Source organism: Bombus vancouverensis, chromosome 6 (genome assembly GCF_051014615.1).
Source record: "Bombus vancouverensis nearcticus chromosome 6, iyBomVanc1_principal, whole genome shotgun sequence".
Classification (NCBI taxonomy): Eukaryota; Metazoa; Arthropoda; class Insecta; order Hymenoptera; family Apidae; genus Bombus; species Bombus vancouverensis.
The window spans coordinates 4,883,410-4,900,072 of NC_134916.1; the positions used below are offsets into that span (position 1 = coordinate 4,883,410).

A 16,663-nucleotide genomic window follows, 5' to 3' on the forward strand; every position below is an offset into this window, starting at 1 on the left:
CTATAATAAAATCAGTCATTAATAACCTAATGAACTTTTTCTAGATATATGTACTGAGTTACTCCATAGATTACATAATAAATGATATAATTATAAAATTTCTGGCAACATTTTTTAATGTAAATATAATGTAAATTATCGAATCTTGGGTAAGAATATACGCTTCTTTCATTAAACTTACTGATTATTGATGAGTATATGAATATACGCCTTAAGGTTATCTGGAAGTGGGAGAGTCAGCGTTCAGCCATTGCTACTCTGGTCTAAAGACGCGTTGTATGTGAATGGTCTTCTGTACTTTGTCTAATTATCTTATTAACGAAATTGTTTTCTCATTCAATATCTTCTGAAGTAGATATCTAATAAAACGGTGGTAATCATGAGTGAGCGGCCGAGTAATGGTGAATACAAGTATCAAAGGGAAGAAAATGCCGATTCGAAGGTAAGAACATCGTCGGAAAAGGAACGTGATGAAAAGGAACATCAGGTTGACAAAGCCGGGGAATATGTCCGGGAGCTTTTGCAAGAAAAAGTTGAATTGGATTCGCAAAAATGGCCTAATGCAACCAGATTAATTGATCAAGGTGAATGTGAATATTGCTCTATCATCAGTAGTCATTGTTTTTAAATCGTCTTTATTATTTTTAATGGCCGTGTTTGTTTTTTTGCTGTTTATATATTTATTTTTGTAATTTACTAGCATAACTGTTTGTACACGATTTGTCGGTTTTATTACTTCAAAGTCGAACTGAATAAAATATTTAAGGTTAGATTCTCATGTAAGCGAAAAACAGTTTGCACTTTGTTATTTAATTTTTCTAACATTGTTTCGAATATATTACTAATTCTGTACATAAATTATATCACATTTGTTAATGCAATAAACAATAATTAAAAGGAAACATCAAACTTTTCCGTAATAAATAAATTTCAGGAAATACAAACGTATTTAGTTTAAAGAATCAATATTAATATGTATGTAAACCTATGTTATAAACCATTTACGTATTTTTATATTGTTTTAGTATACAGATTAATTTCTTTAACACCTGTATATTATGAGTATATAACTTTAAACATCTATTAAAGAAAAATGTATTAATAATTTATGAATATATAAATAAATTGATATATATTTTATAACTTATTACAATTTTTAGTATTTTTCAGTCTAATTTGTAATGCAGATTAATGAATATTAATAACTGTATATGTGCTTATATCAATAAATTTCTGATTACAGTAACAAAAAATAAAAAATACGTTTTTACTACCATTTATTTTTAAATCTGTATTTATTATTATCATAGAATAAAAAATAATTGCTTTGTTCTATAGAAATTCAAAAAACTCAAGCTATTGGAAAACCAGTTAGAGATCTTAAATATGTGGATATTTATCGCGAAAAACCAATTCGGGTGTCAGTTAAAGTACTGGTACCGGTTCGGGAACATCCAAAGGTAGTAATCGTACTTTGTTATAAGTTATTTAAATAAATATATGAATGAAATTATATCTTGAAATTATGTACAGTTCAATTTTGTGGGAAAATTACTGGGACCAAAAGGTAATTCTATGAAACGTTTACAAGAAGAAACTATGTGTAAAATGGCTGTACTAGGAAGAGGATCTATGAAAGATCGTCAAAAAGTAATTTTGTATTAAAAATGCTGAATTTTGAATTTTCATTTGACTTAGTTTTTTGTTTATATATATATTTATTTTTGCTTGAAGTTATTATTAATATAAAGTTATTATCCCTCTATAAAATTCTTCGTCAACTTACTCTAATATAGGAGGAAGAATGTCGTATGTCTTTGGATCCAAAATACGCACACCTTTCGGACGACCTTCATGTGGAAATAACAGCACTTGCACCTCCGGCGGAGGCTTATGCTCGTATTGCATTTGCGTTGGCTGAAGTTCGGAAATATCTTATTCCCGATAACAACGACAACATACGCCAAGAGCAAATGCGCGAAATGGAAATGAGCATGACAGATGATCCAACAAGTGGTGATGATAGAAGGCCCTCTGTCAGAGGAGTACCAGGTGCTGGAGGAATATTAAGACCAACCACAAGACCAACGATGCCACGGTCTTCGCGAGGTAGTGATATTTTCTAATCACCAATCTTTTAGTAATGTCGTGTTAGAAAATTGTGTTCTACATATATTCTGCTTTCAATGTTAGAGTGAACGAATTAATTTCAAAATATATGTTTTTTGAGCTTCGTCTATTTTAGCGGCGATACTTCCACCGCCTTCGAGCCGGGGACCAATCTCACGTCCTGTTTCAGCGAAAAGTAAAGTGTTCTCTATCTTAGATCGTGCAAGAGTTGCAATGGATCAAAGTTATGGGTAAGTTTTAAGTTAAATTAATTACCGTAATTAAGTGAATATTGTTATAAATTCATAATATTATATAATATATAGTTATGAGACTGCTACTCCACCTCCAAGTAATCGTGTCGGATCTCATCATGATTACGATTATCACACATCAACGGGCAGTAGCAGCCGATACGGAGACCGACATTATACATCAACATCAGGGTAAGTATAATTCTATCAAAGAGTTAATTCATCGAAAATGTTCTTATCCGTTATAACTATTTTTCATGTTATACATTTACATTATCAATCCTATCCCTTAATGTCTCACTTGACATAAATAAATAAGGTAAATATTTCAAACATTAAATATAACATAATAAAGTTTTATTAACAAGTATTATGGTTACGTTATGCTGCTTTTTGTAACAACTTATAAAAGGTATATATGTATAATACCAAAATAATTAAAATAATTGAATATTTTATTTAAATATTTAAAATAAAAAAATTACTAGAGTCGGGCGTACGCGTAATATTTCTAATCAGTCATATCGCAATTATGAAACCGTAGCAACGAACCTTTTATTTTATAGTAGTATGCGGTTGTTTGTTCTCGAGATATCATTGTATCATATCATTTGATAAAATCCATAATAATTTCCAATTTCGTTATTTATAATGTTCTTGCATAATCAGATGTTTTTGTTACACATTATGACTAACCTATCACAACATTAACCCCTTCCCGTGCTTTAACGAGTCTGACTCGTGATGCAGATTTTGGCCCAAACATGAATATCACGAGCTAGGCTCGTGAACAGATAATCGGGTCAAACATGAATATCACGAGCCACGGCCGTGAACAAATAGCTTTACATCTGCCAGAGTGTTTTAGAAAATATCATACCATGGAGGTTTTTTTAGGGTTGTAAGTATTTTCTTATAAAATATTGATTCAAGGTGAACATTTCTTATTATTGAATTTTTTGTTTATAATATGCTATTTATTGTTAGCTGTAATATTATTACATTGCTTAGGATAAAATCACATTTGAAGACTCTTGAATTTCTATTGAAGTATCGTTTATTCATGAAATATAATTTTGAAACTGCCATCTATTACAAAATATAATATATTTATAATATCTATAAAAGGAAAAAGGATTAGAGTTTACTTCCACAACAGCAGTGTCGCGTAAAACTGACTATATCATAGGTATTTGCATCTCGGCTTGTATTGTGACTGTTCTTGAGCATCAGTCTGGTTTGTTTATCACGCTTTGACGCCTATCGCTTGGGCCCGAGTTTCGTCGAGCTATATGGCACAGGAAGGGGTTAAGTCACGTGTGCTCAATTATGGAATCCAAGTCATCCTTTTCTTATTGCTACTGCGCAACAAACGTATTTTGTGGGAAAAAGTAGGTTACCCTGTTCGAAAGACGTTTTGTTGCCATCCAATCCATCTTTTAAGTAGTACATTGGTACAGTCATTTCTTGACGGTTAAATTTACTTACTGATATGACCCAAAATGCATTTTCAAGAGCGCTGCTTTCTTTCAGAGTATATTGCAAATGTTTTATAGTACAATGATTTTTAAAAATAATATTTGTTTCTTTGCACACATTAAAGCTCTACTCATTTCCACAATACGATAACTAATATTTGTTCTCGTCTCAATCTTTTTTTTTCATTATCCTTCTAAAGTTCCACATCTTTTTCTGAAATGTGTGAAATGCAAACAAGGTTGAAATGATTTAGGTTCTTAATGTGTATTGTACTTTTATATATCATTTAGAGATGATATGTATCCTTCCTCGAGGTACACAACCTATGAATACGAAGACGATGCTGTCCCGCACTCGTCGCATAACTACTACGAAACATCAGAATATCCAGGTAACATGCTTCTCATTTTACATTGTTACTACTTTTTTTCTAGCATAAAAATATAACACGTAATTGTACAGAAATTATCATAAACATACACGCATGTGTGATATGTTGGAAATTAACATAATAGCAATGGGATTAAAACATTTTAATATATAAATTATACATAGGCAAATTTTTCCTGATTTATCATTTATAAAAATAAATATTTTGAATTCAGCTAAATAAAAAATTGATAATATACAAATTTTAAATGGAAATATAAATACGGCCAAAAGTTTAAAAAACATTAATAATTGTTTCTTGTAATTTTTTGAACGATTTATTATAACAATTTCGTACTCACGATAAAATCCATAAGAATTAAGTAAAATAATAAGTTTCGTTGTTTTATACAAAAATCTAGAAATTCCATATTTCTCGCACAAAAAATAATACACGAATAAAAAGTTCAACAATATAAAGTGAAAATAATTTCCATCCACTATTTAAAATCGAACTATATTTTTTCGAAATCGAACTTAAAGATTTTCCTATAATATCCTAAATATTAGAGCATACCCTCAACAGACACGGGATGCCTTCACATAACAATGTGTGATGTTAACTGAATTATTCATCAGCTCATTCGCAGTTATTTTCTTTTTAAAACATTTAAAATAACATAATGCTCTCGCTTCGTGTAGTATATAGCTAGGAAATTATTCGATTAATATCATATACACATATACATCGTCGTGGTGCCCTTATTTAATAAAAATAATGCAAATAAATCACTCCATGAAATTCGCAGAGGAATCATCGAGCCGCGCATGGAAATCGTACAAGACGACAACGACATCGGGCTCAAGCTCGCGCTACCGCAACGCCCCGTATTCACGACCTTCCAAGTAAAAATCCATTAAAAGAATCATCCAAATATTTTCTTAATTTTATCTTGTCCAAACAATTCCTGGATTCTGAAGCGAAACAACGATCTTTCTTTTTTGGCTGTATTGTTTCTCATAGCCCTAAACCATTGACGTATAATCTTCCTAACACACGGCAACTTACGATGCCGGCAATGCCAAAACCTAGTAACCGAGATCGTTCTTAAAAGAAAATGGAGGCACTCTGAGAGACTAACACGGTAAACGATATGCAGATGGTATTACAATATTTCATGGTATTGCGACGATAGAACCAAACGAATATAAAGTAACTGCCATTTCTTATCGATTTGTCGAGGGTTTGCCAAAGGAAATTTTCTACTAAATGGTATTAACAAAACTTTCGTCTATGATCACTATGTTTCATATATTCCTTCTTTGGAGTAAAATTTATCTAGCATAAAAGAAACTTTTACGTTCGTGAATAATTTGCTTGTTTTCTTTATTTCTACATAATAGAATTTTTTCCAGTCGTAGTGTAATAAAGCATTCACATGCTTTTCAGATGTAATTCTCATGGCTACTGGATAAGTACTAAAACTCGTAATACAATGAAAGCTGTAATCAAACTGTTTCCTTCAATTGCGTTTTTTATCGCGAACAATCGTACATAATATTCAGCCCGTAGACAGTCTGGTTTTTTATGAAAGCATTGAAAGATAGAGAAAGAGAGAAAAAATACCTCCCTTCAAATCCTTTCCTCTCCTGAAAAAAATGTCACGTCAGAGTGGAAGGCTAGAGGACCAAGAGGATCAGTGGAAGGAGACACGTAAAATTGTCAGATAAAAAAAAAAAGAAAGAAAAATGTCGGAGCTATGTCACATTTTTCGAGATGTCAAATTTCGTATCTTTTTATATAATTTCATTTTATATGCAGTTTTTTTTCTTTGTTTTGTTAATTGGTACAATGTATAATGAAGTTCATGACATGTAAATAAGTGATTTTAGTTCTTAATTTATATATATATATATACATATATATATAAATTGTTTATATAATATATAATATATATAATAATATATATATACTATATTATATATATATAATTGTTTGTATATATATAACACATACATACACATATATATACATAATCTTTTTATTTTTTAGATAGGATCTATTCTTTCGTTTTAATATATGATGCTTTTTAAATGTTGAAAAGTACATAGCTCAGACAGTCGTGTGCGTTATAATAAATAGTAATATGTCTAAAATAGAACAAAGTACAATATTGTAAATGATGTTCAGTGGCAGATGACCGTATATAAATTAATATTACATAAGTTACATATAATCATGTAATTATATAGTAATTCATTTAATATTAATATGTATAGTATCTACGAGAAAAAAAAAATAATTAAAATGACGTGTTGGAAGCTTAAAATGACATAAATAAATGTTAAACAAAAATATACGTGTATAGTAGCACGTTCCAAATATACGAAGTGAAAAATCGTGTAGCTTGTAAACATACAGTAGCCACAACATTACGAATAGAAAGAAAAAAATTGTGTAATCATATAGTATAAGGATACAAAAAAAACAAAGATAAAAAAACTTGTGCGTAACTTATAAACATTTTTCCGTTTTTGAACGGGATTTAATCATTTCTGCTATACATATATCTATATATAATTCCCCTAAACTGAAATAAATAAGAAATGTAGCGCTATTATAATAAGCTACATTTTGAAGCTTTAAATCAAAATCCTAATTAATCAATAGTATTATAACTTGGACGAAAATAACGAAATGTTTTCAGATCTAACCCATAATATTAAATATCTTCAAAGATCCATAAAAAAATCTCTTCATCAATATATTAGTAACTTTCATTTAATATGTTTACTTTAAATCAGCCACGAAATGTTAATTAATGTTAAGAAATTTTGTCAAAAGAATATAATAAATCTAATTTAATTTTCCTTAAATATTTAAGTACATATGTTTCAATTACGATAATATAAGCGAGAATAAAAATTAAAAAATATTTGTTATATTCACTAAATGCCAATCGAATACGTGTTTAATTTGTATTAAACTGGATTTATCTTGCATATTATTTAAACTTTTATTAGCAATAAACTTATGAGAAATACAAAATAGCAGTGTCACTGTTGTTATATACTATTGTTATACATATTTTTAGTCTAAACTGATTGAAGTTTCGTTATGAAGTACTTAAAACATTTACTTCTAACATATCTTTTCATGTATCCCTCTCAGGTGTATAGAAGAATACGGAAGGTTGCGCGGGAACACGTTTTCATGGATTAAAATATTTTAATCCTATCCTATTTCTCTGTTCAGTGGACTTTGAAGTGCCTTGAAATCACGTGAGTATAATTTTATTATTGTAATATAACATTTTAATTAGTTTTAAAAGTACCTATAAAATATAAAAGGTATAATCCAATTTTATTTTTACATACAATATAGCTGCTGATTTTATTTGCTTGCATAATGTTACCTCAAGATACTTAGACGATTTTTTATTCTTTATTGATGGAAATAAAACTAACATTTAGTGAGAAATAAATGAAGTTTTTTTATAACATAATAGTTAAGGCATCAATTTATTTTTTAGCCTGCATGTTCAATTTGATTTGCTTCTTTTGTTAATTTCATACTAAAATCTGAGATAGTAAGACTTTCTTCCAGGCAATGGAGTGTACAAACCATGCACAACATTGTGATTACATCAATCGAAGAAATAATGATATTTCCCTCTTAAGCACTGACCGGTATGGTAAAAATTAAGATATGTATTTTAAATATCTTTAAAATTCCACATCAATCCTTTCAGCACAGTAGACAAAATTTTAAACAAATATATTTATTTGGTGTATTTTTGCGATGTCGTTGTTTGTTAGAAAGTAGAATTAAAAATCATTAGTGATATATAAAATAGTTTGCGAAATACTCGTAGCAACTTTATTAGATCTTCCAATTCGATTAGATCTAATTAGTTTCAATAAATGTGATCTCTTGTTCTTTTACACATCTGATTTAAAATCTATACGGTAATATTTAATTACCTTAATATAAGTCATTTTTGAACCGGTCAAGCTTTAAGGTAAAAGGTATAATATAAGGTAAAACATTGTTAAATTTATTTCTATAATATTTTAGGAATATAAATCTAACTTTACGATTTTATAGTTAGTATAAATGTATATTATGTGGATATGTGCATCCGATACTTAAAATAAAAAGATTGAATCGAAAATAAATAGATCGAGTGTAAAGATCCAATGAATATTTAATTTTTATTTTGTAAGAGTCGTAAAAGTAATAAGTGTTGTTATTTTCTTAATTTATATTTAAATAATGCGCGTGCCACACAGAAATTATAATCTTCTTCGGCAGGTGGCGCTATTGCAGTATCTTACCAAAATGGCGTCTGTAAACGCGGTGCGTATAAATTGAAGTATTGAATAATTGAAGTATTTGTCCTTTCTTCTGTGCAAACGTTTTTAATCAATATTTAAGAGTGGTTTAGAAGTGTAGAAACTGAGTTGAGATGAAGTGTTATTTTGTAACTAGTATTAAGACGATTGCCTACGTAAAAATAACGCAATTTATCTCGCACGGTTTGACGTGCGCCATCTCTTCAACAGTAATAGGTACGTATATGTGAAATTGATATTCATATTTCAAGATTACTATAAAAACATATTGTATACTTATAACTTTATATTTTTATGTTAATGTTAAATTTCCTTGAAATAAATTACTACAAAACGAAAACTTTTGAACACTTTTCATGTTTTACATTCTTGCTACATAAGTACATATTTGATACTTTGAATTCAACGATCATTAACATTATAACGCTTTAATAAACTTTCATTATTTAAATAATTTTTATAATTTATAATTTATATAAAATTTGCCTTAAAATTAAAAACTCATTAATATGAATGTTGAACTCAAAGTATTCAGTCGTTAAAACCCACTTAAAACGATTAAATAGGATCATACTGAACATGAGTGTGTAAGTTGCTTAGAAACAATATTCTTATTTATTTATCACACACCAATATACAAAAATGAACTGTAAAATCAATATCAGAATATAATATACTACGAAATTCAATTAATAAAGATATATCTGAGTATCTTACAAGATTAGAATGATGCTTCAACTTGGAACAGAAATGATCTACAACATTCTTTGCAGTTGGCACAGAAATTCTGGTAGAAAAACGTCTTTTTACGGCCGTTCTAAGGATTATAAATAAGTATTAATTTACGGGACCTTAAGTCTAACGAGTCGCCTAAGTAATCGTGAATGAAAATAAGGGTTCTAGGATTTTTATCTGTTTTTCTTTCATTCTCATGATCTAACTAAACTCACGGCGTTGGTCTTAAAGCTGGAGGAAAGTTCTTTTCCTATTTTTCGTTACCTCTTTTCTTTCTTCCTCAATTTTTGACCGAAGAAAACTGCGATCGAAGCGCACGCAACATCGCAAGAGGAGAAAATTACATATATCGTTGGACATAAAATTTGTCGACGCAATAAAAATCCGATACATTAATCGGGATTAGCGTGAGTTACTTTGAGTAAACTTCGAAGGTTGTGTCTCTTCAGTAAACGAAAAAACGGAGAGATATTTGATGCCCTCCACGATCACGCTAGTACTTCACCTCTATGAAAAAACATGGAATGATAATAGTAATTTTACGTGTTCTTTTTTTCGCCTTTCGTTTTTGCTTTGCGTTATCCGTTTATGTCTTAGTAATATTATGATTATATCACAAGAAAGATTCAAATACTCTGTACATATTATCCCGGAACGCGAGACATTTGATCAGGTTTCTTAATCTTACATTTACATACGCTTAAGATTTAATTACAAAGTTAGATATGTCTCAGGTTCACCTGGTATTGTACTTCAACGCAATCTCTCGTGCTTCTACTCCGCGTTTGCTTGCCCGATTTCTTTCCCTTCTTGCACGAAACTTTTCCAATACTTTCGATATCATTATATCAACAATCGAGATCGTTCCTTTACTACGATCCCTTCATTTGTAACTTCTACGAAACGAGAGTTCGAAATGCGTTTCGTAGAAACTTAAACGGTGATCTTCCGGCATTCGTTCGGTATCTTCGGCTGCTCGCTTCTAGTCGCTGGTTCTTACGTTTCTAAACTCGATATCGTTAATTGGCACATCTCAAATGGCAACTTTCGCATTGGCACGATGAAAATGATCCTCGGAAATGATCCTTAGACTTTTTGTTCTTCTTTTTCTTAAATTTTTCGGCACCGACGATCGCACACGCCCAAGCCTTGTTCCGTGTTTCCTAAACGAAATTCGTAGAGCAGTTGTAACAAGGAGCAAAATACGTAGTCGAATTACCGATGATTGATACACTCGTTACTGGAAATCGCTAAATTCGGTTTCGCAGCATCAATTTTTCTAAATACGTACAAGTTAGAAACAAACAACCGATTGAAACGTATATCCCAATCGTCGAATGAATGTAAATTGTTCGACGTCGCTTAACAATTCTTTTGAAAGTATATATGTTATATACGTTACTCGTTTATTCGATCTATCCGTCGTATCAATTACAGAGATTGATGGAGATTTATGCTACAAATCTATGAAAGTTACGTGTTATTACGTAGCAAGTACGCGAAGTGGATCGATCGAGCGCAATAACGAAGCATCGAAACATCGTCCGAAAATTGCAACGTTAAATAGGGATCATCGTGTTAAGAGATCATAAAAGGATTTTCGTGTGAAATTATGTATAGCTGATCGAAATATTAATAGAAATACTTGGAGAGCGAAGTTCGCACGGTATACCTCCAACTAGCTATTCAAGAAGAAAATCTTTTATTACGTGGATGAATTGGAATGGATCTCGATTAAAAATTCGAGTATGGAATAAAAGTAGCTCTTAATACGCGTTCAATAGAAAACTATCTCGTATCATAAATCCCTAATTGACTACCAAGAAATCGTTCGAAAACAGTGTTATCGTCTTGTATGCGAATAACAATCGGCGATTACCGCGATAAATACGCAACTGCAGCGAACGATGATTCAACCATTTTCGTGTCCATATTTTGATTTAAACAAAACGTGATCGGTTACTAAAGCAGTAGATAACGACTTTAAATTAATACTTTTTTAGCCTCAGACGGCTGTTGCATGTTCTCACCGCGTGAATTTTCATCTTTTTCCTTATTCGCTCGTTTAACATCTTTGTCTAGTCTCGCATGAAATGATCCAGATCATACGTTTCCATACTCTCGTGGAAAATCGTCGTAGAGATTCTAACGAGAGGACCAGGACAAGAGATGAAAAGTAGACGATAACGTCAAAAAATTTCGTGGCTGAGTCCATAATTTTAATTTCCGAGTTAAATATATTTTTTGTACTACATTTGTGGAATGTAGTACAGTAATTGTACGATAAATTGGTTTCTTTTACGATAAACGAAGAAATTGAGCGATAAGAAATCCCACAAAGGACGCCCGAATCATAAGGTGAATGTACGTTTATAAGGAAACTTGTAAGGACCATGAATATGCTTTTGCATATAGCATGTTTAGATATAAATGAAGTTGAGTTGTCTATGCGGTAGACTCAGTCAGTCGATATAAAGGTGGTCCATAAAACTTTTGCAAGTGGATTTACAGTTGCAGACATAAAATTGTAAGTTGTACGCGGTATAGAGAGCGATATATCACTACGCTGACAATATTAATGCTTACGTAACAGCGTCATGATCGATACTGCGCGTATGTCGGGCGCTCGGTAATGAGCAAAGAATAGTTATGCTTGAGCAATATAAATAGTCGACCCAAAAATTATACGGAGAGAAATAAAAGTTTGCTGGGAACTGCGCTTCTTTCTTTTTTGTCGTACCTCTGTGTGTGCTTTTGATTATCGATCGATTCGTCGTATCGATCGAGTCGTAACAGTGGACGCAGGCGTAGACATCCAAATTCAATTAGTCCGGATATATTTTTGTGTATTTTTTTTTAAATATATTTGCCTTCTTTAAATAAATTTTTTTATCTGGAATTGAAAATGAATTTCTAGCCATCATCTGAATCTGTACATTTCACATTATATTTTGTTTTATTTGGAACTTTTAATCATTCCATTAGACTGTATTCTATCGATAAAATGCGAAATTTGTAAAGATCTGAGCGAGAATAAGTCGTAACGATTGCACAAACGTTTCAACTATCACTAAAGCTATCACAAGTAATCGTAATGCGTATAAATATCTTCGAACCGTTTGATGTGCGATCGCACACGAGAGAGAACCTATGAAAATAAACGGGGAAGACGTAATAAAAGTTTCAACTCTATATCATGATGATCGCGGATCCCGTCGAATCGATCGATACGTTCTTTCTCGTTTGACACAGATGCGTTTCAAGACTGAGCAGGCAGTGAAAGAATAAACGGTAATTACATTTCATTACAATTCCTATATTTTACTCGAGCAGATCCTTGTTGTAACGAACGTAATCGCGGATCGATCCGCGAATCAAAGATCCTTGATGTTTCTTCGAAACGATATACAAGTACGCCGACTATGTTCTTTCCGTTAAACCGAGGATAAATGAAGTATAGTGTCTTGTTTATATCTCATTGCCGGTCATTTCGACTCGACCAGATCTTCGATGAACCCTGTCTGAGGTCCACGATTGCACATTTCTTGTGACGTCTCGTCATTCATTTATCTAGTACACTTTCGACCAGCCAACCTCGGCGAACACGGATATCCGCACGTATCGCGCCAATATTTCTTCGAGTAGGCCTCCTTTCTCGTCCATTCTCTTCGTTTCTCTTCATGTTTATTTTTCTCTCTTTTCTTTTTTTTTCTTCATTATACAATGGAGCTCGTGGCTGCGCGGACATACGTGTCGTTTCAGTGGTCCACCAGAAGCTGTTCGCGATTAGCAAAACTCGCGAAAACTCAGTTGTACGGCCAGGAGTGCCTGATTGAAGTGACCACATTCGAGGTAGGCGGGTCCTCTGGGCGTCACTTCTTCATGTCGTTCATCAACGTGCCGTCCTTGCTCTTATTCGTGTCGAGGTTCGATTGCTGACTACTTGTCACGCCGCTCCCGTTGCCTGGGTACATCTTCTCAAGGTGATTCAGGGACTCGCTTAGGAACTTCTGTAATCGATAATTTCGATTATCTAAATGAACGAACTGATACTCGAAATCGTTAATCGTAGAGATATTGAAAAGATAGTTATACAATTTAAATATTTCAAGACGTACCTGTATTGCCGTAAGAGCGGCTACAATTGCAGGACTTCCGAATCCGTGTGATATGAGAGAGAAATGTGTTAGGTGTCTCTGTATGCTTGGGTCGAGGATATGTTGCGGCCGTGTATTGCAAAGTGGCGATCTGTCTTGATTGAGAAGATCCATCAGCTCTTTGGTGATTTGTCTGAAAAAATAAATTTCAAATTTTAAACGAATCTAAACGTCCTTACGCATGAGATTTTATTCTTCTCTTCGATCAAATGAATTTCGAGCAATCTCGATTATCTCGATATCTCTCGTCATTGTTCGCACGCCGTGTGGAGATAAATTCTTACTTGGTGGCATGAAGAAGTTCTTTTCTCCTGTAGGAATCTTGTGGTTCACAATGCTGCCGACTGAGGTATTCGGCAACTTGTTTCGCAGGGAATTCGGTTTCGCAGACATAGCCGAAGTCTCTGGCAAGGTGAATGGCTTCTCCTGTAAAAAAGAATATAAGATATAAAACGCCTCGTTATGGGAATTTCGATTACGCAACCCATCATATGGATATATATGAATTTTTTGCGATTCATTTACGACTTAACGGGCTAAAGATAAAATCTTCCTTATCGGAATCTACAAATTGCGTTCATTAAAACTAATTTACTACCCAATTCTAACGTCTGTTTTAAGTGCGTGTTAGATTCTACGAATTATTTCAAACATTCTAGATTCCACGAATAATGCCACTATAGGTATATAATAAAGGTATATAATAGGTATATAATAAAGGTATAATATAGGTGTATAATAAGTAAATGGCCAGGAAACATGGACCAAGTAAACATTTCTCTAATTATCTGTCAAATACGCAATGCATCCGCGTTGCTTTCTAGCTTCATATTGAATTTGAGAAGATATTTGCTGCTATTGTTATGAAATAATCCCTGATACTATATCATGATAATTACATGTTCTAAATAAGCTAGTATAGTACTAGTAATATAATGGCAGTACACAAATTGACAAGTACTATATTCAGTATATTGAGACATCTTCAAATATCAGGTTCATCTTTCCTAGAATTACACTGTACAAAGCGAGATATATTCTGCTCAATCGCCGATAAGTCTAATTCTCCTATCATCTTAGCCAAAAGTCAAGAGGAATACAGAGACGTTTTAGAAAGCCAACGGTAGAAATCTGAGATTCCTCGGTTTAAAACAAACTGAACATAGCCATTTCGCGCGTGCCACATACAGGATTGTTCCGTACAGGAGGAACGAACTAATTTACGATAATGAAACGGCACACGTACTTTCTCTTAAGCACGTGGTTCGTTTCTCCCCTTTCAGAACAATCCCCTTCATCCGTCACTATTTCTCTCTTACTCTCGCTATTTCCCTCTCACTATATTTTTTTTACTCTCCGGTCTCTCTATGACCCTCACCCTTTCTCTCTTGCTTCCGATGATGGCAGGTAATTAGGTACCTACAAGCAGGGTCTCGTGAAAGATGGAAGCGGACCCGTTGGGCGCTATTATCGACAACCGAGGAAAACCACCCGCAGGCCTGCCGCATTTTGCCTACTACGCGATCGAGAACACAGGCTCGAGAGCCACCTGCAGCTAACGAATTATCCAATTTCGCAAACTCGTTCTACCGTTTCTTCCTTTTTACGCGGGTGAAAAATATGCAAAACGCTCCTGATAATTGCACCTTCGTGTATCCTCGTTTCTACCGTCCTCTCACTGCGTTCGAACGAAACCTTCCAGTGGGACAATTTTTAGTTCTGTCGAGGTACTGCAACGGATTTTTAAGCCAGTATTGGAACTGATTTGTAGCTCTGTCGAGTACCGGAATTGATTTTTATCGATTGTTTCGAGGTCAAAAGTAATCCATATTTTTTACTCTTTTTAATTAAGAATAAATGGAGTTGGTTTAATGGAACAATTTTATACGATATACGCAAGACTAGTTCCCTACACGGTGCAGCTATAAACTGCATACGCGAGATACGATTATTGTTCAGTGGTTACACTGTACACAACGTAGTTGTAAGAATGTTGCAATATACTATTTCCACTTCGATATCTGCTGGAAATGATACAGCACGAATTGCGTGAAACAAACGAATCGAAAATATTACAAAACTGTTTCACAACTGATAGTAATTTACATAATGCTTCATAATGTATTTTATCTTATGATCTCAATCACGATGAAACATAATGTTTAAAATTATACGCCTAACGATTGTAGCAGGATTTAAAGAAACTTTCTTCTACCTTTTCAAGAAGCATATCTAGAATTGTGAACATGCTCGTCATCTTTAAAACGATCGGTTCTAGAGTCTTTCTTCTACTTTTCCGGGCAATATACCTAACATTACAAGCATATTCGATCCATTTATCGGTCTGTTCTCCTTTCATTATATCATATCCCAGCATCGATGATTACATCATGATTTTAATAAAATTTTTTTAAATCGGTATATATCATGTGTATAAAAAGTCAAAAATGTCCAAAGAATTTCTCCCCGTGAACTCCATCTCTATCATTTACAGCCTTTTTCCTATCAAACGAACGTGTACTATAGGCGATGCATCGAATAGCTTATTCGTATTAGTGCTTCTACGAGAGTATTTCACAGTTTCCCTTGATAATATTTATATGTCCGCGAGGATAGCTAATAAAAGCTATGAAATATTCCTGCATTGTCGATAGTCACCGTGTAAAAGTTGGTTTACAACATTGTAGATGCGTATAAACTGGGAAGGATCGGTCTTGAGCGAGGCCTGAATTAAACGCGTGTCACCATCACCGACTATCGACAATCTAATCGTGAACGCAAGTCGCGCAAGTGTCTGCACGATGCACGTACAAAATGCAACAGGTCGTTTTAACTAGCTTTTAGTACCGTACACGAGACTCAGTTACACAGCCAGTGATTTGCATATGAGCCCGTCACATTGCGTGTTTCATAACCTTTTTTAATTTCCTTTTAAATGAATTGATATTTCTGTCACGTTCATAGCCGAGAGATGCACGGCTTTACGTATGCTCGTGTGCACATGGGCTTAGTTCGCGGAGATATTTGTTGCGAGACGTTAAGATCGTTTCTTTTTATGGAACACGGCAATAGAGTTCTTACGGAAACCTTTTCTATGACTTGTCCTTTCGTTGATAGCATTTTTTTTTACGTCAATCGTTGTTACGAATCGCGTATATTATCACACTGAAACAAAGTGTGCCTTCTTAGAATAACAGGATAAAG

At 33.0% G+C, this 16,663-nt stretch overlaps 2 protein-coding genes across 6 annotated transcripts in view; one reads left to right on the forward strand and one right to left on the reverse strand.

The window, feature by feature from the left end:
* The first annotated feature begins 44 nt into the window (after positions 1-44).
* LOC117160225 (KH domain-containing, RNA-binding, signal transduction-associated protein 3) lies at positions 45-8,907 on the forward strand. Of its 4 annotated transcripts, XM_076619151.1 has the most exons (10): positions 45-149; positions 217-276; positions 356-584; positions 1,339-1,460; positions 1,534-1,650; positions 1,797-2,109; positions 2,231-2,360; positions 2,436-2,555; positions 4,133-4,233; positions 5,021-5,146. In XM_076619151.1, exons 3-10 carry the CDS (start codon positions 380-382, stop codon positions 5,119-5,121), a joined length of 1,209 nt encoding a protein of 402 aa, XP_076475266.1. In that variant the 5' UTR covers positions 45-149; positions 217-276; positions 356-379; the 3' UTR covers positions 5,122-5,146. The 4 variants fall into 4 exon arrangements, with proteins under 4 accessions (XP_076475266.1, XP_033196718.1, XP_033196717.1 ...); XM_033340827.2 differs by lacking the exon at positions 5,021-5,146 and adding an exon at positions 7,384-8,907 and having other exon boundaries at positions 217-584; XM_033340826.2 differs by having other exon boundaries at positions 217-584; positions 2,246-2,360.
* Positions 8,908-9,155: 248 nt separating this feature from the next.
* The window catches only part of TfAP-2 (transcription factor AP-2), an 85,547-nt gene continuing 78,039 nt past the window's right edge, over positions 9,156-16,663 (reverse strand). For both annotated transcript variants that reach the window (XM_033340820.2, XM_033340822.2), the window contains exons 7-9: positions 13,744-13,885; positions 13,421-13,592; positions 9,156-13,312 (exon numbers count right to left, since the gene is read on the reverse strand). In XM_033340820.2, coding sequence (XP_033196711.1) covers positions 13,175-13,312; positions 13,421-13,592; positions 13,744-13,885 — 452 coding nt within the window. In that variant the 3' untranslated portion in view covers positions 9,156-13,174. The remainder of the gene's footprint in view (positions 13,313-13,420; positions 13,593-13,743; positions 13,886-16,663) is intronic.

Bases quoted from the DNA above. Each gene is read 5' to 3' on its own strand.
- LOC117160225 (XM_076619151.1), top strand. From the start codon at position 380: ATGAGTGAGCGGCCGAGTAATGGTGAATACAAGTATCAAAGGGAAGAA. The intron at 1,461-1,533 runs GTAGTAATCGTA...AATTATGTACAG, and splicing joins CGGTTCGGGAACATCCAAAG to TTCAATTTTGTGGGAAAATT. The intron at 1,651-1,796 runs GTAATTTTGTAT...ACTCTAATATAG, and splicing joins CTATGAAAGATCGTCAAAAA to GAGGAAGAATGTCGTATGTC.